At 43.1% G+C, this 23,457-nt stretch overlaps 2 protein-coding genes across 10 annotated transcripts in view; one reads left to right on the forward strand and one right to left on the reverse strand.

Moving 5' to 3' along the window:
• Positions 1–12,839, reverse strand: part of PCNX2 (pecanex 2) — a 165,623-nt gene extending 152,784 nt beyond the window's left edge. For 2 of the 7 annotated variants that reach the window (XR_014581368.1, XM_083828448.1), the window contains exons 1-3: positions 10,426–10,998; positions 4,349–4,554; positions 2,019–2,136 (exon numbers count right to left, since the gene is read on the reverse strand). Coding sequence is in view for 6 of the 7 variants with exons in the window: in XM_083828448.1 (XP_083684574.1) it covers positions 2,019–2,136; positions 4,349–4,554; positions 10,426–10,704 (603 nt within the window). In the remaining variant the exon portion in view is untranslated. Of the gene's footprint in view, positions 1–2,018; positions 2,137–3,781; positions 4,292–4,348; positions 4,555–10,425; positions 11,000–11,024 lie in introns of those variants that run through there. The other 5 variants (XM_083828450.1, XM_083828451.1, XM_083828452.1 and 2 more) reach the window with 5 other exon arrangements.
• Positions 12,840–13,016: 177 nt separating this feature from the next.
• The window catches only part of MAP3K21 (mitogen-activated protein kinase kinase kinase 21), a 43,592-nt gene continuing 33,151 nt past the window's right edge, over positions 13,017–23,457 (forward strand). The window contains exon 1 of one of the 3 annotated variants that reach the window (XM_083828455.1): positions 13,017–13,891. In XM_083828455.1, coding sequence (XP_083684581.1) covers positions 13,120–13,891 — 772 coding nt within the window. In that variant the 5' untranslated portion in view covers positions 13,017–13,119. The remainder of the gene's footprint in view (positions 13,892–23,457) is intronic. The other 2 variants (XM_083828454.1, XM_083828456.1) reach the window with 2 other exon arrangements.

Genomic DNA, 23,457 nt, shown 5'->3' on the forward strand with positions numbered 1-23,457 from the left:
GGGAGATGGTTATAGAACAGCCATGCTCCAAACTGCATCATTGCAAGTGTGTGCATGATGTTTGGTGAAAACGAAAATCTAAGATCTTTAAAAAAAATTTGCAGTGCCTAAGCTAGATTTTTTTTTAATTGCTAAGGAATAGAATGCATTCACCTGTTCCACTTTTCATTGTAGCGTTCTGAAAACATGTAGCTGAAAAACTTTGATCTCCAGCAATTTTTCAATGAAAAACTAGAGGAGAGAGACATTAAATTACCCTACAATCATTCAGATTATATGGAAGCTGTGGAGGTCAGTTAGTCCAAACCCTTTACCCCATACATGCACACACTCAAAGCAAGTACATTTAGAGCAAGTTGCTCAGGGCCATCTCCAGCAGAGCTTTGAACATCTCCATGAATGGAGATTTCACAACCTCTCTGGACCTGTTCCAGTATTTGACCACACTCTTGGTAAAAATAAATAAATAAATAAATAAAAACAATCTTTACATCCAATTCTAGTTTGTCCATTGTTTCTTATTCTATCTCAGCACACCGCTGAGAAGAGTGTTCAATCTTCTCTATATTCTTCCATTAGCAAGCTGAAGAGAGCAGAAAGCTCTTCTTTTAGCCTTACATGGATTTTGGCCTTTAGGATAAAACATTACATCTGCCTGTCCTCACTCATCATGCACCTTGCTCCCCAACCATGTTGGTGGCCTCTGATGCATTCTCATCGGCAGGTCAATGTCTGTTTTGCAGAGGAAAGCCCCAGACTAGACAATACTCCAGAAAAACACTTTGGGATTTTAATTCAACAGCCTAAATGGAGAACTAGATAAAAGTTACTGGGAAAAATTAACATGGATTTCTTCAGACTGACATACACCAAACCCAAGAAGAAACAGTTATCTCCCAAAAATCTCATGGTGGTATCCTGCAGGCAAGAAGAGGAGACTAGGTTTGACTAGTTGAGTAGATCCAACCTACATATTTGGAAATGGGAAACTCGGACAAGATCCCCAGAAGAAATGGGTTTGCAGACTGGACAAATACCAGAATACTGGGGACTAGGACAGAAACAAGGTGGAAAATACTTTACCTCATAAAAGAAAAACTGTCAATGTCTGTAAATCAAACAGATACTACAGAAAGGTAAAAACACTCTAGGAAAATGAGGATATAGTTTTGATTCAAACCAGGATTTGAATAGTTTGCTATAAATAGGGACACAGAGGGGAAAAAATGAAGACGGAATGAAGTATCAGATAGCTACTTATTCAGAGATCACTAACCATCCTCTGTACTGACTGAGGCAGGAGTCCTGTAGGAAAAAATAGCATGGGATTACATAATTAAAGATTTTATCACAGTGTACATGGGGAGTAGCTTAAGATTACGCATAGAGTATTCATTCTGTTTCTTAATTTTTGAATACTTCCTTTTTCAAACTTGTCAAGGATATCTCATTTTTTCTTTAATAACAACATCTACATATATCACATTCATCATTTCATACAGTAACTCATTTAGAAGCATGGACAATGGCTTGGAATACATGCATTTTTAAACTCACGTAGACATCCCCTAGATTTAAATCGTTTTTTATGCTTTGTTTAAATACCGAAGGTACATGTTGAGTGTTTATTGTATAAGCATAAGTCTAGTTAAACGAAAACAAGTTATTAATACTCCAGGAGCAGATTCCTTCTGAGGTAATGAGAGACTGCTCTGACTGCATTAGCTTCTCCCTTCTCTCAAAGCAGTCATGAAAACTAGTTGCTCTTAGCAAGATTTTCAAAGGTTTCAAATGACTTACAGAATTATCTATAGCAGATTCGGCTTTGTAAACCCAAACTTTTGGGACAAAGCCAAGGCTGGCCAACAGCAGTGGTTATACAAAGTATATCCATGGAAGTACCCTTCCAATTCAGGGCAGATGTGCTTCAAGCAGTCAGCACTTCACCATATAAAAGTCTACGTGGTAAGCTGTGTAATTCACGGAGTGAAAACTTGAGTACAGAAAAGCATACTAACCATTGGTCCAGATGAGTTCTGCGAGTGGAGATCCTGTACCCTTGAACTCTCGTGAGTTGTCGGGGTAGAGTCATTCTGGTTGATTTTACCAACTACACCATTATCCCTAGTGTTATTGCTGAAAAAGGGGAAAAGGAACCAAATGTTTATAACCACAGAAGATCACCATAAGTTTTGAGAAGTTAAGGAATAACAATGGAATAGGAAGGAACAGCACAACGTGATGAAGTGTCAGCTTATTTTTCCCCCTCCAGTTCTAAAAGTACAAGGCTGAAAAACACTGCAATCCATTTTGCCTCTTCTCCCTCTCCAAGAGGGCTTGCTATATAAATAAATAAATAATAAAAAAAAATCACTCAATGTAGAATGTTCCTGATGCCTTTGGAAGTAGTAGGACATTGCTATAAGAAGTATAATGACATCTCTTCAAACTTCCTACGTGCATATGATGTCATTTAGCCTGCCTGTTAAATGCACATCAACTTATTGGCACAAAAGGCTATTTGGGGTTTTTCATTAAGTGTACAACTCCTTGCTACTCCTTTTGTAATTCCTGCTTTTTACATCTTTTTACTGTACCCTTGAATACATACTGTTTTATCTGTCTACTTATTTACAATCCCCCATAAAACAACTGTTTGAAATGCAACACAATGTGCATTAATGCAACCATTAGATGACAAAATAAAGACGTTCCTCTCATCTTAAGCAAGAGAAATATATGCTACAGGCAACTTGTTAATCATTTCCTTGGTGGATGCTTTCAGCTATTCACTACTCTTTTCACACATTTTCTATTAGATTTTCCATGGATGTAAGGAAGTATTTTTGACCAAGACCTACTAATGAGAACCAACATATTCTCCTTCTCTGGTATAATGCAACAAAAATTTAGTTGGAAAAGAAAATCACCACTATGACAAAGTGTCAAAAAGTGTTTTTTGTTTTTCCAATTTTAGTTTTAAGACCCTACAGCTACACATAAGCTACAAAATTATTTCCCTGGGGTCTCAGTTCAGTCACCTTCCCCAGAAATTCTTTTTGTAGCTAGCTGGCTTCAAAAACTTGTTCAACCAACCTGCCTACTACCAAGGCCTGTTTTAAAACTTCTGTCATCCAACTAGTCAAAATTAAGTCATTTATCTTCTGATCAAGAGCTAGATAACATAGTGCTGTGCCTGTGACCTCCTATAAGGAACACCCTATGTAACTTAACATGCAGGTTTCAAGGGATGCTACCTCTAATTCGTAACCAAAACAATGGCAGGATAATGAAAGTTTACATTTATTTCATTAGCCAATGAAAAGGAAAACACTCAGTGAGGTTCTGTTTAAATTTGAGCCAACCTAGAACAACAGATGAGCCTCTTAAATTACTGTATCAGACATCTGTAAATAGGAAACAGCTTTGCGGGCTGGTGAGAACTAAACAGAAACAGAGCCTGAAAGGCATCCTTCAAACTAAATCAAAACCTCTGTACGGTTATTGACTCGTAAGAAGCATTTCTCAGAAGAGTCTTTGTGCAGGCAGACTTCGACACTCCCAGCAACGTCACTGCTAGGAGCGTTCCACAGACATGTATATGTAAAGACACAAAGGAACAGCAGCACAGAGGTACAAAAACAAATCCTCTAATACATAGCTTGCACAGAGCTAGCAGCAGCAGAGCTTTCAGTAGCAACTGTAAACGCACCAAAAACAAAACAAAAAGTTCATTTACACAGAGCTCTCAGTTGAAGTTTGGTAGTTGTAACAAACCTACTCAGTTTAAGCTTTGTTTGGATATTTTATGTTGCAGTCAGTACTGGATATACGTTATTCAGGATCTTTCACATCTGCTACAGAGCTTGTTTACAAAAGCTGCTCTTCTCTCTTCCCTGCAGGAAAACATTCCAGGGACTTCCGCCGCTTTCCTAGAAGTCACAAGAGGAGCAAAGCACTTTTTTCTTTCTGCTGAAGACACAGCTCTTCTCTCTCACCTTCAAACTTCTTTAGCTTAGGGGTAAACCAGATAAAGCTTTTTTGCTGCTCCCCCAGCTTTTAAAGCTTCTCTAGAAAACTCCCAAGTCTTCTCTGTGATCTTTTAGCACCTCCCAGACAGGTCTCTTCCCTTCAAGTGCCCCGTGAACCAGGTGCAGCTCTGCCTGTTTCATCACAAGCATGCTGGAGCCACTGAGAATGAAAGCACTATGCAGGTTTCTAAGAGTGACATTCCTCACAAAACCATAAGGAGTTTTCTTGCAGTCAGAGGCATTTCTGCTACGAAGAACCATAGTACAAACCTATCAGTTTTATAAAGTGTATCAGCAATGTACCATGCAAATCTTACCTACGATTTGAGGGCTGAACTGTGACTCCTTTTGGGACCTCTGCATCTTTACATTGCCTTCCATTTTTTCTTGAGATCTGCTGTTGAATTACTTCTCCTTTATCAAACATCAGGTGCAGACGGTAACTGACCACCTTAATTACTGTGAAGAACACTGTCACTGAGCTGCAGTATGCAAAAGCCGTAACTGCATTTGCTGGAAAAGCCTACAGAAAGGAATAATAAAGACATCATCGTAACAGTTTACTTTAATAAGATGCTACTAGAATCTCCAAAGTCGTTTTCAAAATCTTTAGCTCTTTTTATCTGTTGTTTGTACCCCTACTGAGTTTTGCAGACACAAGAAGTACTGCATCTCCATGCAGCAGACTTGAATTCTGCTCACCAGGAAGTTCTAAAGATTTGTTCAAATTTCAAATCATAATACAAGATTTATTCTTCTTTTGATTAGCTACGAATAGTATTATTTTCTTAACAGAATCACTAAAAGCTTACAATTAACAAACATTGTTGAAACACTCATAAAATACTCCATTCCCAGGATAATGCAACCTTTCCTGAACTAAGAACTTACAGAAATGCAGACATAATGAAACACTAATTATCCATAAACGGGAACCCCCTTTTGAAAAATTCTGTCATCTTACCCTGCTTCGAAGCTATGGTTTGGAAGTAAAATGCTGCAGTTTCATCTGCTTTTTCTAACACTTCATAGCACATCTCCTATTGTCTTTACTGCTGAAGAATTTTAAATAATTGATCAGGACTAGTCATCACAAATGAATAAAATGCATCTGTAGAGGCAGCCTCTTTGATTTTTTTTATTTTTATTTAAAGTTCATAATTGTTAATTCGCAGCTGTCTGATCTGTGCCTGCTGATCTGTGATGGGCACCCTATCTCTAAGTCATTACTATGAATTGTAGTTCAACTGCAGACATCGGTCCTGCGCAGACATGACGTACTAACAGCACTTTCCTAAGTAAATACTTCCTTACCGTAAAGGGAAAGTCATAGCAATGGATACTTGCAGCTACATTTGAAGGGCCAAAGCCTTCATCATTGTAGTCATGAAACACCATTACATACTGTTTTAATCCAACTGCACTCTCAGAGCAAGTTTCATCTCTCTTTTTTTTTTTTTTTAAAAAAAAAGAGCATTATTATCTCTGCACAATTTGTCATGGGGACTAAAACAAAGATTTCCAATGCTCAGGATATGCTAAAAATCTATTGAAATTAATTTTTAAGAATGGTCTTCACTCTGTGCCCTAAATCTATCATTTTAAGCACCACCTTTGCAGATCAAGGAGTATTTGGATTCCAAAATTTTTTCGGATTCAGAAATAAACTGCACTACCCCCACACAGGTGAGGAAGGGAAAGGAACGAGGCACGCTTACTTCATCTCTAAAACAAGTCACTGCATTTAACCTGACGTTGAAATGAGTATATTAAATCATTTCTGTGTTATCGTAAGTAAGGGGGTAGCTACTCTTCTGCCGCTTTTGGCTTAGCAAGACTTCCTACCTTCAAAATACATGAGTGAAAGTTTTCAGGCAAGTCCTTTTTAGGACTATTCTGATTCACATACAAAGAGTCCACTGGATAGAAGTAGAGAAGCTATCCAGCAGGTAGGTATTACGAACGATACCTAATAAGAAAGACATGACTTTCTACAAGTTGAGGCTTAGTCTGTTAAGAATGCTTCATGGCACTGTGTGTACACCAAAACTAAGCATACCCTTCAGTCATTTACTGAACCTGGGCCAGAAAGAGGATCAGTTTGCAAGCCAGAGCTTTCATGGTAGAAGGTTTGGTGGATAAGGTTCAAGAATTTGAATCTTATGACTAATGTATGACTAATGTATTTGCAAAACACAAGTTAAAAATTGCTTGGTTTCACAAAGAATGTCATCCATTTACCTGTAACTATTTGTTTCAAAGAGATGCGTTCACTTTCCAGGAAATCTCTTCAACTATACACTAAAAAAGTATGGACTAAAAAACTCATTCTTAAATATCACAGAATGAGTCACTAGAAAAGAAGGGCTTCATAGGTGACACTTATAAAGCTTAATAAATACGATATGAATAACTTCAAGCAGACACAACAAAAATAAACTCCCAATAACGAAGTCTATGCTTGCACAGAGCGCGCTACAAGAGAGAAACCACCAGAGGCTCCCAGCTTTCTGAAGGAAGGAGAGGAGCACTTTGGGCTAATGCTGAGTGCTCCATGTCCGCATCCCTGCCTCGTGAGCAGACCTCCCAGGCACACATTCTGTGCCTCCCCCCGCGCTCCCCTTGCAGGTCCACCCAACATACAGTGCTTCCCACAGAGCTCACAATTCAAAATTTATGCACATACATATATGTAAATAAGGCCAGCAGATCCTTAATATTCTGGATCTTGGTGCAAGCTAAGTACTACAAGCTAGCAGCTTGCCCCCAGCCCACATAGGGAATCAGGAGAAAGATGAAGATGGGAATGGAAAGCCCTGGATTTTCTGAATCAGGCCTCTTGCATAAGGGTAGAGGTGTCATGAGTGTTGTTGGTGTTCCCAGGTACAGCTAAGCGAAAGCTACCAGTCTGAGCTAAGGAGGAATTAAATTATAGACCACTGAGGAATTATATGATAGATTTGCTTCTGATGTACTATAGTTATAATTAGCCTCATTTCCTATGGAAACGAGGTTTTATAATCACACCATGTGGCTGTGTATTCATCATCTCTCTCCATCCCCTCTGCTGAATGACTTTTCAGTTCTCTGGGTACTTTCACCTAACTGCAACAGACAACAGCCCCACCGGGAGCAGGCCCCAGCAGCACACCTCCCGTGTTAGCGACAGGAACACGCACGGCTCTCTTGCCCTTTCAATGCTGCCCCAGTGACAGGAAAAGCTTCAGCTGAGCTGGCATCTTATTAGAAACTAGAAAAACATACCAAAAATACAAATTAATCAGAAAGCAATCTTATGGCATCCCACAGGTTTCTGTGGAAGCTGTAGATTTCTTTCCCCTTGCACAATTAAACATTCCACCATAACGTGCTTTTTGTTTTCCAGTAGTTCCCAAAACCAGAACACTGTGGGGCCACAGGCCCCCACAGGTTCATGTGTTCAAAATGTCACCTTACTACTGCAAATGCAGCAGGATTGACCTGCCCGTGCAGACAGGACACTTGCCGGGGGCTTCTGCCTGCCCAGGGATCACTCCCAGAGGAATGGCCAACTTCTCTGTGTGTCTGCTAACGTTATCTGGGTAGCACAAAGGTAGAGGTGACTGAGGTATTTCCGAAGTTAAAGGCATGTAACCTTTGAACAAAATACCACACCTTGTAAATTGGATGGAATATTTAGAGTTGGTTAAACCCCGATATAACCCACCTGGTGCATCTAAAGGTACACGGTGCTGCACCTGGGACTCGGTGTGCTACAGAACTGAAACAAGTCAACTGCCAAACAAATGTGCAGTCAGCCACTACAGTCACACTTGCCAAAGAAAGAGTGGGAGGTAACAGTACTGGAGCCAAAGATAAATATTTTGATGTTCCTTTAGCTGAATTAATAACTAAAAGATGTCCATTATGCAGTATAGAACATGGAAAAACAGGTAGCACGTGAAAGCCCAGGGGTGTAAACTCAGATTTCACAGTGTGCATTCTACCTCACAGTAAATAGGGTAAGAACGGTGTAGCTTAATTCTCTGTCCTAGAGGCATATGCTTCCTTACTTTTATGGAGAGACAAAGAGATAAAGTAGGGACTGGGAGCAGCCAACACACTGCAAGTTTAATCACAGTTTACCTCTGAGTAATTTGTTTACATGCCCACACCCTTACACTGCCATGTTGTATGTATCCTATCACGGCATGATTTGAAGACCTGATGCGTAAGAAGTCACAGCCCTTTAAGTTCAAGAGTTTCCTGTCCAACAAAAGGCAGAAGAAACTCTCACCATTTCAGTACAAGCATCCCCAAAGCCATCTCTCCGCTTCAGTGGTGTTGCACTGGGACTGAACATAGCCCAGTGGCTTTGTTTAAGATGTACCACTTCTTTCCTACACACAACGCCTGGGAACCCTGGGCTGTTCGGTGGAATAAGATAACTAATTCATAATCTGCTACAAGATCTGACACGGCAAGGTTAGAAGAGATCTCATTAAGATTTTGAAAGTTGATTTTAACAGCAATGGTGCTCCAAAGAGTTTTCAATGTACATTTTTAATTGTACATTTACTACTACAAAGGAAAACCGAGAAAGAAAAGGGAGAGATGGAAACAGAGATCTGCATTTTCAGGGATGGGGAAGTTCATACGGGAACAATTAGAACCAAAGTAAGCTATGCTGACAGTGCTAGAGAATGAAATCCTCCATCCACACAACAGAAACAACTTGATACTATAAGCTCCCTGATGCTACTGTCAGCATATCTCACCCGAGCCAGTGTGAAAAACCTAAAAGGAGAAGGATGAATTTTGCCAATTCATTCAAATCAAACCGTTCCAGAGAGACTTTCTGACTTTGACATGGGCATGATTAAGTCAACCCAGTACAAAGGAAGATTTTTAGTACTAGTACTCTATTTTGTTCTGACTTTGCCATTTAAAGAGATATCTGTGACTGTTTAAGCTGAATCCAAAACTACTGATGGTAAGCGTGTAACAAAAATATCACCCCAAACATTGTCAAACATAAATAAAATTCCCAAAAGAAAACCTTTAATTAAATGGCAGGTTCAGTTTTCTTAGTGGCAAGAATATGTGACTTGCACAAAGTTTACAAAGCCCAACCACTTAAAAGCAGGAAAACAAATACTTGAGGACATCATTACTTGAGCAGGCAGCATAACAAATGCATTATTCTCATCAAGGATAAAGAATTCCCATAGCGATACGTTAGCTCAAGAACACAAGTCCTGCATTTAACGGGATGATTCATCACAAAGTCAGCCAGTTTGCAGAAAAAGCAAGTCCATCAGGAGAGACGATGATGAAGCCCAGGAGAGAGAAAGCAAGAAGTTCAGTAGATAAGTTAGGTGTCCTTCTTCTCTCTTGAAATAATTTCCTATGTTCTATGTTAAGTCTAACCTACAATCTCTGGTTCCAGTGTTATTTTGTGGAACTCTGCATGCCTTCTTCCACACCATTAGTATGGAAATTACCCACAAGGCAACACATTCTTTCAGATGCACACCTACTAGCACCAACTGGAAAAGTTAACCCTTACTTTTTTCTTCCTTTTTTTTTTCTTTTTACAATCACACATACCACTTTGGCAGTAAATTCTACATCAGTTTCCTGCTGGCTTGCAGAAGACAGAGACACTATCAATCAGCAGAAAACATGCGGCTACCTTGGTGCAAGAACTCTATGAACCATACTTCCAGGGACTGAGCACAATCCATGCCACAAAATACAATACACTGACAGTTTTTTGAATCACAAGACTAACTTTTCCCTGGGATTGCAGAGGGACTCGTGAATGCTCTTTGCTTTTGAAAATGAGGCCCATAACTGACTATGTAGGGTGATGAGACCTGTTTAGAATTTTTACCCCACCAAAAAAAATCTACAAACTTTGTTAAGGATTTAGTAGTCAATGTGAGATGAATGGCAATTTTCACCAACAGAAGCAGTACACAGCTACAGTCACTGAAGAATGCGCCAATGAACAGATGCAATGATCCAGCAAACTATTTTTAGGCTTTCCTAGCACAGGAGGAGAACACACCTAGAGTAAACTTTCAAGTTTTCAAGGAAAGCCATACTAAAGTTAGGCAAACACGCCCCGGTTATAAAATTACCACCTTGCTACGTTGAGCCCAAAGGGCACCGGGCGTAGTAGCGCTGTGACAGCGAGGTGACATTCAACAAGGCGCACACCGCTCGGCCCCGGCCTCCCCCATTCATTCTCCCTCCCCAGCAGCAAAGCCCGGGCCAGGTGGGGATGCGATGGAGCTGTCCCCGCGGGGGTCACCCCAGGAACAGGCCCGGCTGCTGCCTTCCCCTCCCCGCAGCCCGACAGCGGCCGGGGGTGCCCCTCCCGGTCCCCCCACGGCAGCGGGGCTCTCACCAGGTGCATGGCCAGCGGCAGCGTCAGCAGGAAGAGCCACAGATAGAGGTGGCAGCTGTTGGCGAAGGCGCCCAGCTCCGGGTCGTGGTACCAGCCGCCGGTCAGCGCCGCCCACACGCCCTGCACCACCAGCCGCGCCGCCGGCGACACCATGGCCGCCCCCCGCCGCCCCCGCCGCCGCCACCACCGCCAGCGGCGCCCCTCAGCCGCCCCCCGCCGCCGCCGCCGCCATGCCGGGGGCCCGCGGATTCTCCCATGGTGCCCCGCGACGCCGAGCATCCCGCTGCCCCGCCCCGCGCCCGCCCCCGGGATGCTCCGGGGCGGCTCGGGGGGGGCTCGGGGACACGCCCGGGGGGGGGCCGGGGACGCGCGGCTCCTCGGTGCGGCCTCGGCACAGCGACAGGCGCCGAGCGGGGACGGGGAGGGTGCGGTCCTGGCGCTGCCTCGCACGCATCTGCAAGGAGCGCGCCGAGCGCGATTAGCCCCCTATAAATAACGGCTTTGGTGCGTGACAACTCACGCGGTGGGTGTTTTTTTTTTTTTAGAAAAAACCTGCTTCCCGTATGCATCCTGACAAACGAAAACATTTGCGTGCACACCTCCGAAAAGCAGAGATGGGTAAAGAAAGGCGGAACTGAAAAGCTTCTTCAAAACTTTCCTCTTTTTTGAGACAGCTGACTCATGTCGGGTGTTATGTGGAAGTCCCAGGTGGCGAGGGCTTCATTGGAGTTGATGCAACATTAGTGTCTTATTAGGGCGATTTGTCCTCAAATCCTGCCACTCTCCTTCATCTAATGTTCACTAACGTTGCCACCAAGCATTTTCTGGTGTATTGGTACTTGCGGGTACGAAGGGCGCTGTCATTTCCAGCCCAGGGCACGTGTCCTGGCCGTAGCGCAGCTGTACGGCACCGCAGCTGCAGTGGAGTGACGAGGATGAAAAACGTGACCGCAGACTCCTCGAGAGAACTGAGTAGCGACCTTCACCTTCAGCAGCCTGCATTCCCTTCTTCTGAACGACAACTCCACTAGGTGGTGCCATGGGAAAGGTTACAGGAGCCTCCCGTTGTCCTCTGTAAAATTATTTCCATTATTAGAACACCTAGGGCCAGCAGTTACATACCGAGATCCTGGAGTGCTCGGTGCTGCAGAAACAAGCATGACCCGAACACAGAATGACCCGAGCGTAGCAATTGCTCGTGCAAAATGGTACTTTGGGGAGCAAATTTTGGAATAATAGCTCTAAATAAATATTTAAGCTTTTCGCTGTGCTGCAACCAATACCTCGTCTGACCCAAAACATTCCACAGTTAATTAGTTCCTGCAGATTCCTTCGGATAACAGATAAAGTTCAAGGTGGAATTTGTGTGGCAGAACGCTTGTATTACAACATACTTTATGGCTTTTATAATAAGGCAAATATGCAGATAAGGAGAAGGCTTGCAATTATCTCTGAATAGCTGCAAGGCATTCTCTTATATTAAAGGAAATGGGAAAAGACTCGATAGACACGCTGGTTCTGCATTCTTTCTTTTTGGTTAGCACAGTTCGGTAAGTCACTGTCTAATTTTCGCCTTTTGTGGAGAGCTGCAGACATGGCTTAGGCTGTGGGATAAAAAGGAATTTATTAACTTCGTGTAATTTTAATTTTGCATGACTATTTTGGAACCTCAGTCGTGGGATATCCAGTTGCAAATTTTGTGTTTATGTGCACTACTCGGGGTGCGGGTTTTTGTGTGAAAACGCGAGCAGCATTCATCATGTCTGCTAATTCTACCTGGCGATGTGGTTTGGCACCTTCCCCGGGCCTCTTTTAGCCACCTCGGTTTCCACCTCTGGAAACCATCCCTTGGCGGCAGCTGCATCCAGAACCTCGGGCTCGATGGGACAAAGCGATCGGCTCCTGAGACGAAAACAAATCTTGGTGAACTTTGAAACGCCCTTCCCACAGCGTCGGTGAGAAGACAATACGTCCCCGAGCCCACACACTTCCTTCGAGCTTCCAACAAAACAGCTATTGGTGCTTAGAAAATGATTTTTTCCAGCTGGGACCTGGAAAAACCTGGACCCAGAAACAGCAAGAGTGGAGAAGGTGCTGTTTCTAGGCTTTTCCTAGAGAAGCAGCTGGCCCCCGCGGCGCCGAGGCCCTGTCAGGCCTCACAGGGCGCGCGCTGAACGCGGCTGGAGGAGGAAGCTCGCTGCGTGCGAGCCGCCCGTCCGCCCGCAGCGGAGTTAGGGAAGCGGGGTTTCCTCAGAACCACCTCGGGCTTAATTCTGCCGAAGCCCCGAGCACCGCACACCGCACACGACGGAGGAGCAGGCAAACACCTGACGGGGGCCCGGCGAGCGGGGCCGGGCTCCCCCTCCCGACCGTTGGGGCCGCTAACCGCCGCCTCAGCCGCGCGCGCGCCCCCAGCCCCCGCAGCCACCGGACCCTCCGCTCCGCACCCCCCCCCCCCCCACGTGCCTCCCGCCGGCCAATCAGCGGCGGCAGCGCGGGGAGCGCAGCGGCGCCGCTCCTCCCGCCCTCTCCGCTCGGCGCTTGCGCGCTCCCGGGCGGCGGCGGCGGCGGCCGGGCCCCGCCCCTCCCCGTGCTGGCCCCGCCCCTCCCCTCCCTCCCTCCGTCCGCGGCGGCGGCAGGTGGGGATGCGGCCGGGCGGGCGCCCCGCGGGCGGCGGGGGCTGAGCTCGCTGCCATGGCCGCGCCGGGGAGCGGCGGCGGCGAGGAGCCGGTCCCGGTCTCGGAGGCGGCGGCGGCGGCCCCGCTGTGGACGGCGCTGTACGACTACGAGGCGAGCGGCGAGGACGAGCTGAGCCTGCGGCGGGGGGACGTGGTGGAGGTGCTGTCGCAGGACGCGGCCGTGTCCGGCGACGACGGGTGGTGGGCGGGGAAGATCCGGCAGCGCCTCGGCATCTTCCCCGCCAACTACGTGAGCCGCCGGCCGGGCGGCGGCGGAGAAGGAGGGGAGGAGGCGGCGGCGGCGGGGGGCAGCCCGCCCGAGATCGACTTCGAGCACCTGCAGCTGCGGGAGGTGATCGGCGTCGGGGGCTTCGGCAAGGTGTACCGGGCCACCTGGCGGGGCCGCGAGGTGGCCGTGAAGGCGGCGCGCCGGGACCCCGACGAGGACATCACGGCCACGGCGGAGAGCGTGCGGCGGGAGGCCCAGCTCTTCGCCATGCTGAGGCACCCCAACATCATCGCCCTGCACGGGGTGTGCCTGCGGGAGCCCAACCTCTGCCTCGTCATGGAGTTCGCCCGCGGAGGGTCCCTCAACAGGGCCCTCGCCGCCGCCGCCGCTTCCTCCTCTTCTTCCTCGTCCTCCTCTTCCTCCTCGGCGGGGCCCGGGGCTGCTCGCATCCCCCCGCACGTCCTGGTCAACTGGGCGGTGCAGATCGCCCGCGGCATGCTTTACCTGCACGACCAGGCCATCGTCCCCATCCTGCACCGAGACCTCAAGTCCAGCAACGGTGAGTCCCGCTGCGGGATGGCCACGGGCCTCCGGGCATGGCGCTGCAGTCGCTTACCCACCAAGCTGGCCTGGGCGCTGTCCCCCCATCCCACTTCTCCCAGAGAGGTGTCACAGCCTGGTGGGCTCGGCCAGGTGCTGTCCCAAAAGCTGGCCCCAAACCCAGCTGGGTAGGTTGGGGAGAAGAAGGGCTCGCTGGAAAAACACGCGGAGCAAAGTCCTGGCCTCTCGGGCGGGAGCTCGCTCGGAAGGGAAGCGGGATGAAATCTTTGCACAGTCACGGCTGCAGATTCACAAGACTCCTTTGCTCGCTCGCACACGTTCGGTACTTCTGCTTTCACAAGACCTTGGCTTACTATAACTTCCGAAGGCAGGTTTCGCAAAGTTATCGCTTGTGAACATTTACACGTGTTTTTGTTTTACGTTCTGTGTTTCTAGCTTTGATAAAACTCACCTGCATAGGGAGCGTTGACGCAGAAAAGACAGTAGCTTAAAAACAGTAGAAACTTTTGTGTGGTTGCCAGGTTGGCTTTCAGCCTCTGGCATGGACAAGAGCACCTGAAAGAGTGAGGGAGTTACTCGGTTCATGCCTAGTGAATCCTTCATCCAGCTGCTGGAGCTGAGACAGCAGCATCTAAGACAGTTGTGCTTGAGCACTGGTTCGCTGGGATAGAGGTGCTTATGACTTGCAATTACAGTTGTTTCAAAGTAGTGACCAGAAAGTAGAAATCATAGTCTCTACGGAAATGGCTGAAGCAGTCTCTGCAGCCTTTCCTTTTTGTTCTGAACAGCCCAAATGTGCAGCAGTGTTACTTTTTTTTTTTTCCAGTTGGATATCCTTAAGTAGTTAAGTCGAAATGAAAAAAGCTTCATTCAAGTTTGAAGCACTTTGTTTAAAAGGCTTTTGCAGTATGCCTTGAAGGTCATCATGCATGGGTTGTTAAGACAAGGCTCAGTCATGGGACTGTTCCCAAGAGTACTTTCACTATTTGTTTGATAAAGAAAGGACCTAGCTCAGCTGTATTTGTGGTTCTGTTTGTAGTGCAAGATGATGAACTCCTGGAACGTTGCTTTAGGACCTGGCAGACGTCATGACCAACGCCTTAAATCATGTGCAGCTGACAGCAGGCAGCTTGTGTCCTCCTAGTTTGCTGCTCTGTTCAGACTGAGCTGCTTCACCTTTAGTATGTGAGCCTTTCCTTGAACAGAATGGGTTGCTATACGCTACCCTCCTAATTTGGCGGTGGCAAAGTCCATATCTGAAATGAATTCATAACCCTGTGGTTTAGCATAGCGCTTAGAGCTGAGTTGGTGACTGCTATGAACTGATTACCATTATCATCTCTGTGCGTGTAGATAACGGCAGAGCATTTTAAAAATGTGCTTTTAATTACAACCTCAGTATATGCGCTTATTCACTTCTTTCATTATTAACCACTGTTGCGCATGCAATTAACTTTAGCCACTTAGTTTTCTCACCCACGTTTCTTTATCTTGGTGAAGCTTGAAGACAGCCTTGATCATCCAACTAAAAGATAACATTGGAAGTCAGTAGCATGCTAGTGATACTGTATTCATTAAGTTCAACAATTTTAAATGAATTTAAAATGACTGCAAATCCTGACAGTGTATACTGTTACGTTCCTTGTCCATCCAGGATTTTCCTTCATTCTGTTACTGTCGCCTTCTCCAGCCTTACGCGCTGGGAGTAGAAAGCTGCAGGGGTGACATGGATGGCAGCGGCTTAGCAGTGGCTGTAGCCACAGGCAGGGCTCTGCCACAGGATCTGGCTGCTCATTGCTGCTTTCCGTGGACTGCTAGCCGTGGGGTTCAGTGCTCTCCACTAGGCAATGCCAGGTAGTATGCCAAACTGTCCGTTTCGTGGTAGCTTGCCGATTTTCACTGAGAAGGGATTTTTCTCCTTTAGACAAGAAATTGGAAGAATGACTTGCCTTAACATGGCATGCTACAGGATGCTCACCAAACTCTTTCCCTAACAAATAAGAACTGTCTTTTCTAGCCCCTTCCATCAGCGTATTTGATCCAGAAAGGATATATGCATGGACTTGTGAGTGTCAGGCAATAGACGAAGGCAAGCATGTGGTTTCTCTCCCATCCCTCCCCTGGAGTTGGGGTCTGTAGGACAGCATATGTAGTGCTGTTTCACTGACACCAAACTGACATGAGAGTTTAGAGAAGGTGCCACAAACTGAATAGTAGTAATAAGAACAGTAGGTTTTTATTATTATTATTTTTTTAGACATTAGCACCCAACTAGGTTTGTATGCACAGGTTTCTTTAGGCTCCTTTTAGGAGGTGGGAAAAGGCTTTTGTTTCTGCCAAAGCAATACACGAATACGTATGCAAATGTTTTCAATATTTGGAAGAAAAACTAAACGCTTATGAGGGCTGAACAAGGGAGTAAGGGGTAACTCTTGGCTTTTGTTGCTATCAGAGTTTCTTTAATTCTGGAGTCCTTACTTAGTGGTTATTCAGAAGTAGACAAAACAAAGGTGTAAAGAGCACTCAGCTTTTAAGTAGGTCTGATGAAATTAAATATAGTAAGCATAGACATGGCCATTAATGGCGATTTGCAAATTAGCTGTGGGTGCTTTATAAAAACTTGTGCAGGTGACAAAGTAAGAAGTTTCTCTGGAAACGAACATAGTCTATTTTGAGATTATCTTCCTAACAAGCAGTTCTTATGTTCTTAGATATACTTTATAGGTTAAGAAGATGATCTAAAATTAGGATGAAGACTGTGGACTTTACCTACCTAAAATCTGAAGAAAAAAAAATTAAGGAAAATTTGAGATTTTCCAAATCAGCATTGATAGTCAAGTAATTCTGAATAAAGAATAATTTGAATGAAATGCAGATATTTTAAGCTGTGAAAAATACAAAAAGCTTGAACGTTCTCAACTGTATCTCCTAGGTACAAGTATAGTCTCGATAAAGCATGCCAGTTGATCATGAAGAAGTTGCTTTACTGAAAATAAAAAACATTCATCTGTAAGACTGGACTAATAGTAACCTATGAGGGATTTTTTTTGGAGGGGAGTTGCACTTCTCAACGGGTTTGACTTTTAAAGGAAAACTTTTTGTCTGGGGGAACCGAATTGCCTTCTTCTAGACAAGGACACCCCATTAATCACGAGGCTTCAGTTAACTGGGGTTGTTTAGGGGCTCGCTGCCACCTCTTCTGATGCTTTTCTTGGAGTCTGAATAAAGCTACTAATATGTTCAGGTAAAATGTGCTAGGCTTCACCTTCTGAAGTCTAGTGTAGAGAAAGCAGAGGTTTGTGGTTTGAAGATTGATTTCAGATTGTGCAGTACTTCTGCCTAAAAAAAAATGTGCTTTATCTCTAGTGCGGCAGCTTTGTGTACTTGCAGAAACCATTACAAAAAGTTCAGAATATCTTGCTTATGGCGTGGTTACATCCGTGAGTACAAGGTAAAGCACAAAGTTGATTAGGTGCAGATTCAGTGTACTAGCATAATACTGATAAGTCCTCTGTATTCGTTTGTTATAGATGGATATGCAAGCAGGGTTTGGTTTGCTGTGACTTCCACTAGTTCTTCCAGTGTCCTAGGGTCCACTGTAGTCCTCCCTTCTCTGAGTGTGCTGAGTTTGTATTGCTTTTAGATATCGTCAAGAACAGCTTGATTTGCAAGGATTGTTGAATAAAGCTGTGGACGTGACAGTGCTAATGAAAGCAATACTTGAAATCTGAAGGAATCAAGCATACAACAGAATAGTGAAACTGCAACTGGACAATCCACTTTAATGTAGCATTCTTCAAACTAATCTCATGGAATAAATTTGATGAGTGAAGGTGTACTGGAATTTGAGGAAAAGCAAGGACAAATAACCTCTGGTTCTTTGTTATAAGTTATTTGCAGCGGAATTGCTCGCATCATGCTGCTAAAACTCCCTTAAAAGAAGATGGAGATGTTTTCAAGAATCTGCAACATCTACTTTCCCTCTAACTTCTTTACCCAGCAACGTTATGCTAGCTGTTGGGTGAGGGGATGAAAAGTTTTACATCAAATTTCTATTTGGTATCTTAATCAATTTTATTCTGAAATCACTGGGGTGCATAATTTGTCTCCTGGCTCTGTTTTGAAGAGGGAGGACTTGTCACAAGTAAAACTGTAAGGATTGCTTATACATTAGAGTGCTTGAATATGCAGTGTTTTCTGAGGAACAGTTACGAAGAAAAATCAAAATGAAATTATTACAGTTCGTTCTGGTAGTTTTGAGGGAGAAGAGGACTCTTTTCTGCAGATTCGAGCTTCAACCTAACTTTCTGTGTCTGGAAATAAAGTCCCAAGATGTCTTCTAATGGCAGCAAAACTTGGTTTTGTTTTGTCTGAAGCCATGAGCCAATTCCTGCTCACCTGATATATTACATTAAAAAAAAAAAGGTGTTTTTGTTTTTTTCTGTGGGCATGTGCCCTGCATCTCCCTCACCTCCCTGTGATGCCCTCACTCATGGTAGTTTTGCTCTTCTGCTCCTGGGGATGTTTGCAGTGTCCCTACTGGGCTAGCCATAGCTGTCGCAGAGTACTAGGGGCTTCCTGCTGCCTCCTGTAGCAGCCTGCGTCTGCTGTCATCAGTTTGAAAACACCTCGTGCAGCCTTGCTACCCACTCAGCTGGCAATACTGGCTGGCATCTCTAGGGTCTGGAGAGGAAAGAGCATTTCTCTGGCGGACTTGACGGACCTTCCTCTTCCATAAGATGGCCGACTTCCATGAAACCCAAAGGAACCTGATGGCTCCAAGAACATGGCTGTGCTTTCAGTATTTTATCTGACAGATAAAATAGTGGGGCCAAATGTTACTGGGGCACAGGGGAAGGACCGACGGATCTTTCTTCAGGAAGGCTGGCTTAAAGAAGACCCTTAGCCCACAGGTAATGGACCGCTGTTCCTAGGCTACGTGGTGGATCGTCCTCTGGTTAGGAAGATGCTCCGTACATAGATACTTACGTAGATGTTTCGTGAGCCACTTATTTGTTAGCAGTTTAAAATTCTTCTGCCTTAGTGTTCAGTGCTGTGTTCATATAGGAAGTCATGGTAATTAAATGCTACTGTTCTTAATTACTTAAATTACATAAAGCTTAGAAACTGTTCCAGGTATACCAGCTTCCTAGCCCATCTGCGTGAGTTTAAGTAGCCCTGCCTTGTGCTGCGCTGTGAAGATAATGCTGCTGCATTGCAACAGAAAAACTGGTCATGCATCCTGGATATGTGGAGCAGGAAGGAGCTCTGGTTTTAGCAATCTTGTCTGATTAGTATTCTTAAAAAATACCCTCATGCAAACTGTAGGATTGCCGGATTTCATCAGCTTGGAAAACAGCATCTCTTTTGAAGGTTATGAACTATAAAAGTTAGCATGTCATTGAATTCAAGTATGTTTTTCTCTTCTGTATCGTTATATCACTTGAAAGCATTCTGCTTTGTTTCATAAAACCTTGCTCCCAGTATTCGGTGTGCTCTGACTATTGTAGATAGGGATTTTATTTTCTCTATTTTTAGAGACCCTGACGGCCTGCTGGATTCTGTGGGAGCAGCAAACGCTTAGTAGCCTTGAGACACAGTGTATCAAAAGAAATGTTTTCGTTATGCCTGTTATATTTTCACTTGATACATTGACTTGCTGCATGTAAATACCTTCTATCTTTTGTGTTCAGAAAGTGATACTCGAATTCAAGAAAGAACAATTTTAAATAGCTGGTTGCTGTGGCTTTCACCATCTACAGTAGAAATAGCTAGTGCTAAAATGTCATAGAGGTTAACTTCCAACTGAAGGATGTGTTTTGGCATTTAAAAATAAAATAAAAAAACTGTTTCTTTCTCTTATTTGGTGTTAAGATTCTGCACCTTCAATGGGTAGTAGAGTTAATAAAAAATTTTATTTTGATTTCATTCTGAATCTCACATCTCTCATGTCTTTCTCCTCTCCGTCTTCTTTCTGTCTCCTGTTGTAAGACACCAAATGAGCTGTTTTACAGCTGTTTGGAAGTCTTTCTCCTCTTGCTCCCTGTTGGACTCCTCCCTGGGAGGCTTCTGCAAGAGGCGCATTTGGGCCAAGGTTTCCGGAGACCTCTTGTTGCCCAGCATGGGCAGTCGCATTCTAGTCTGCATCTTGCAGACTTTCTGACCATTTTCTCTGAAATGACTCTTTTGGGGGTGGCATTGTATTTCGAGATGCAGGACTTTGGATAACAGTATTTGTAATAAATACCGGTATATTAAAAAGGACTTGAAGCATTACATGGCTGTTTTTTTTTTTTTTTAAGGCAGGTGCCCTAGGATGTGGTCACATACCTATCTACTTGTCTCTGAAAATGGCACTGAGCAAGCAACTCATTTCTGTAGAAACCAGTAGAAAAACAGGCAGCTAAATAATAGCTCCCATATGCTGTTAAAATATTCATACAATTTTGTTCATTCCCCTAAACACTGAGAAATTTGCATGCTGACTGTAAAGTTTGTGTGATGAGGTATTGTATTAAATAAACATAACACAAAAATATAACTGAGATTTGGGCATTGATAGTGTTAGCCAGCATTAGAAAAATGTGAGAGCTAATTGAGTTTTCAGCTCCAGTTGTGGAACTCCCCACCGCTTTTTGGGACTGCAAGCACAGTGCGTGTGTTTGGACCCTCTGACTAAATATTATAAGTTCGTAGTCATGTTCTGCAAACTCAAAAGAATGGAGAAGTAACACATCATTGAACTGTACTTGGATGTTGAATGCTACTTTGTGGTTTCTTTGACCTTAGAAGATAATGGCTTTTTGTTTGCAGCCTTTTATTTTTCTTATCAGTAAGCATAAACTTTCTTCTAAACATGCTTCAGTGTTTCAAGTTCTGTGGCCTTGTAGAATAAATGTTTGCAAGGAGTATTTGCAGCATGGATTACTTTTGCCCTTGATTTTTTATTTCTGATGATCTGTTTAAATTTGAAACATTGAACCTCATTTCAGTGGTCTTCACTAGTAATGCTTATAAAAAGTACAGTGATTTGTTTTTAAGCTTTTTTTTTTTCTTGTTAGAGGTAAAATTATGGCATTGAAGTCAATACAAATGTATATAAAAATATATTGAAGACCAAAGGACTTATCTGTCTATGGTAGCAGTACCAAACTAATAACTGGTGTCATAAATTTACATGCCTGGTTTGACTATTTAAAACTAATTTCACCATTTTTACCTTGCTTCACCATGTTACCAGAGCTTTACTCTACATCAGCAGCTGCCAGTAAGTGGTTTTATAAATTTTGACCCACTTAGTGCCTCTGAAAGTCATGGGTTTATATATGAAACAAATTTACATGTAAGTGTATATATAAAAAATATTGTATATTGTCAGCACATAAGCATTCTTCCTGCCAGGTTTAACCTTTTTTGTGTGGGGTCATAGCTCCAGTTAAATCAATCCTAGACATGCCAGTGTTGGCTATATAATCATGCTTTGTTCTCTTCATAGCTACTAAAATCTGTGTTTTGGCAGGTGTGCTATTAACTTGGAGCTGATAAGCTGGCCCTCCCTCTGAAAAATGCAGGAGTAACTGCTTCATTTCTGTGGTTTGTTATGGGACAAAGTAACTCCTGGAACTGGGTGTATTTTGGTTCTATATGTTTGGGTTGTTTTCTCTCTTTCTTTTCTACTAGGATTAGATGTTGTTGTTCTTCCTGAAACTAATTGTATTTCTTTTCTCCTAATGTATCATATTAAATGGAAAAGTTATCATTTTTAACTTGTTGCTGAATCTACACTAATTGAGACAAAAGAGCAGGTTTTCCCTTCCATTTTCTCTTCCCAAGAGAAAGAGTGCTGCCAAGCTTGCAAAGTACTTATTTTAAATTACACATTTTGCCTTTGCTATTAAAGAAGATTAGAGTTCTTGGAAACGCACAGTCATGAGAGGCTGTTCCTCAGCTACTGAAGAAGCCGCAAGGATTTAACAAATACTTGATATATTTTTTTCTGTCAAGTTTTGTATTTAGAAAAATAAAGAAGTGGGCTCAAAAATTTTCTTTTTTTTTCTAATTTGTTTTGAAAGAGGTTGAGCTTAGCAAAAAAAAAAAATTGTTTTAAAACAACAAGACTCTTTCAAATGTTCTTTAAAATAAATTGCTTTAATTCTGAGATGAAACTGACAACCGAAGTCCAAGACCTTTATGGAATGTAGCTTATTAAAATCTCTCATAGAAATGGTATTAAAGGGGTTTCATTTGAAGTGATGAGTTTCTCAGGGAACTCAGTGACTACACTTGACAAAGTGTCTATAACCAGAGTTTGTTGGATTCTTGGACTAATTTTTCATAGTGTAGACATCTTCAAAGGAACAGGGAAAAATTCTTTTGTCTTGAGTTTATTCATCTGATTCTTTTCAATAGTAAATTTCATCAAAGGTGATTTTATAATGGAATCCAGCTTTGCTGCTTTTTCCATCTTTACACCTTTGAATAAAACTAGTTGTAAAAGAGTTGGATCTACTAACTGAAATAGATGAGGGGCCATAACTGAAGAGGAGTTTAAGATATGTATTTTAGTGATAGCTAGCTCTTACAGTATTGGTTTTGACATCAGCCTACACGCTTATACTTCAGTTTGGTTAGTGAGTCACCTTTAAAGGTAGAATGTGTTTTGATTTAATTTATTTTTTTTAGCGTGTATGTCTATACATTTATTTAAAACTTTTCTAACTTATCTTTGATTTCAAAGTGGTACTTTTGTGCATAAAATATCCTAGAACAAGCACAACAAATGCAACTTGATATGGATCACAAAAACTAAAGTAACAAGGAAGTACATAATTGACAAGTATATGTGTTACAATCAGGAAAAATATGTCAACTATGTAAATACTTTCATGTATTCAGAGGCTGTGTATTTTCCTGATTAGCTTGAAATATAAAAAATACAGCAAGTTATCTTCTATTTACTGGAAGAAAATAATCTAAATGCAAAAGAAATTTGAATTAAATATTCTTGCTTTTTAAAATTAACTATTGAGCAGGTGATTTGACTAATGATAGTTAGGTTAATTTGTTAGCTTGGTTCTGAAAAAAGGTAACCTCTTGCTCCTGGATGTCATTTCTGAGATTATAAACCTCAGCTGCATTGTCCTTGTGAATTTGGTATGTTGCATTGGTTTACTTTGAAGAAAATGTCCAGGTCGTGAATTTGGAGTAAGTGAGGTATTAGCACATTCTCTGAAAATTTATTTTGGAGGAAATTTTACCTGATTAATTAAATACTGGCTATGACTCCCCTTTTGCAGTTTGAGTATAATAGCTCTGGTTTGGCTTTTTTTTTTTTTTTAATAGGAAGGAATTGCTTAAGAAAAATAAATTATTCACTATTTCCTAACAAAGATGATTATCTTTAAGGAATGGATAAGCACCCACTCTACTCTGTAGAGCTTGAAACTAAAAGAATTCTTTCATCAGGAATGACTGATTTACCACCAAACTATTGCTCCTAGTTGCTCTCAGCATTTCTTTCTAATCTCCCTGCATTTTGATCACTGGTTTTATTGCATAGCTGCC

Source organism: Anser anser (assembly GCF_964211835.1).
Source record: "Anser anser genome assembly, chromosome: 3".
Lineage (NCBI taxonomy): Eukaryota > Metazoa > Chordata > Aves > Anseriformes > Anatidae > Anser > Anser anser.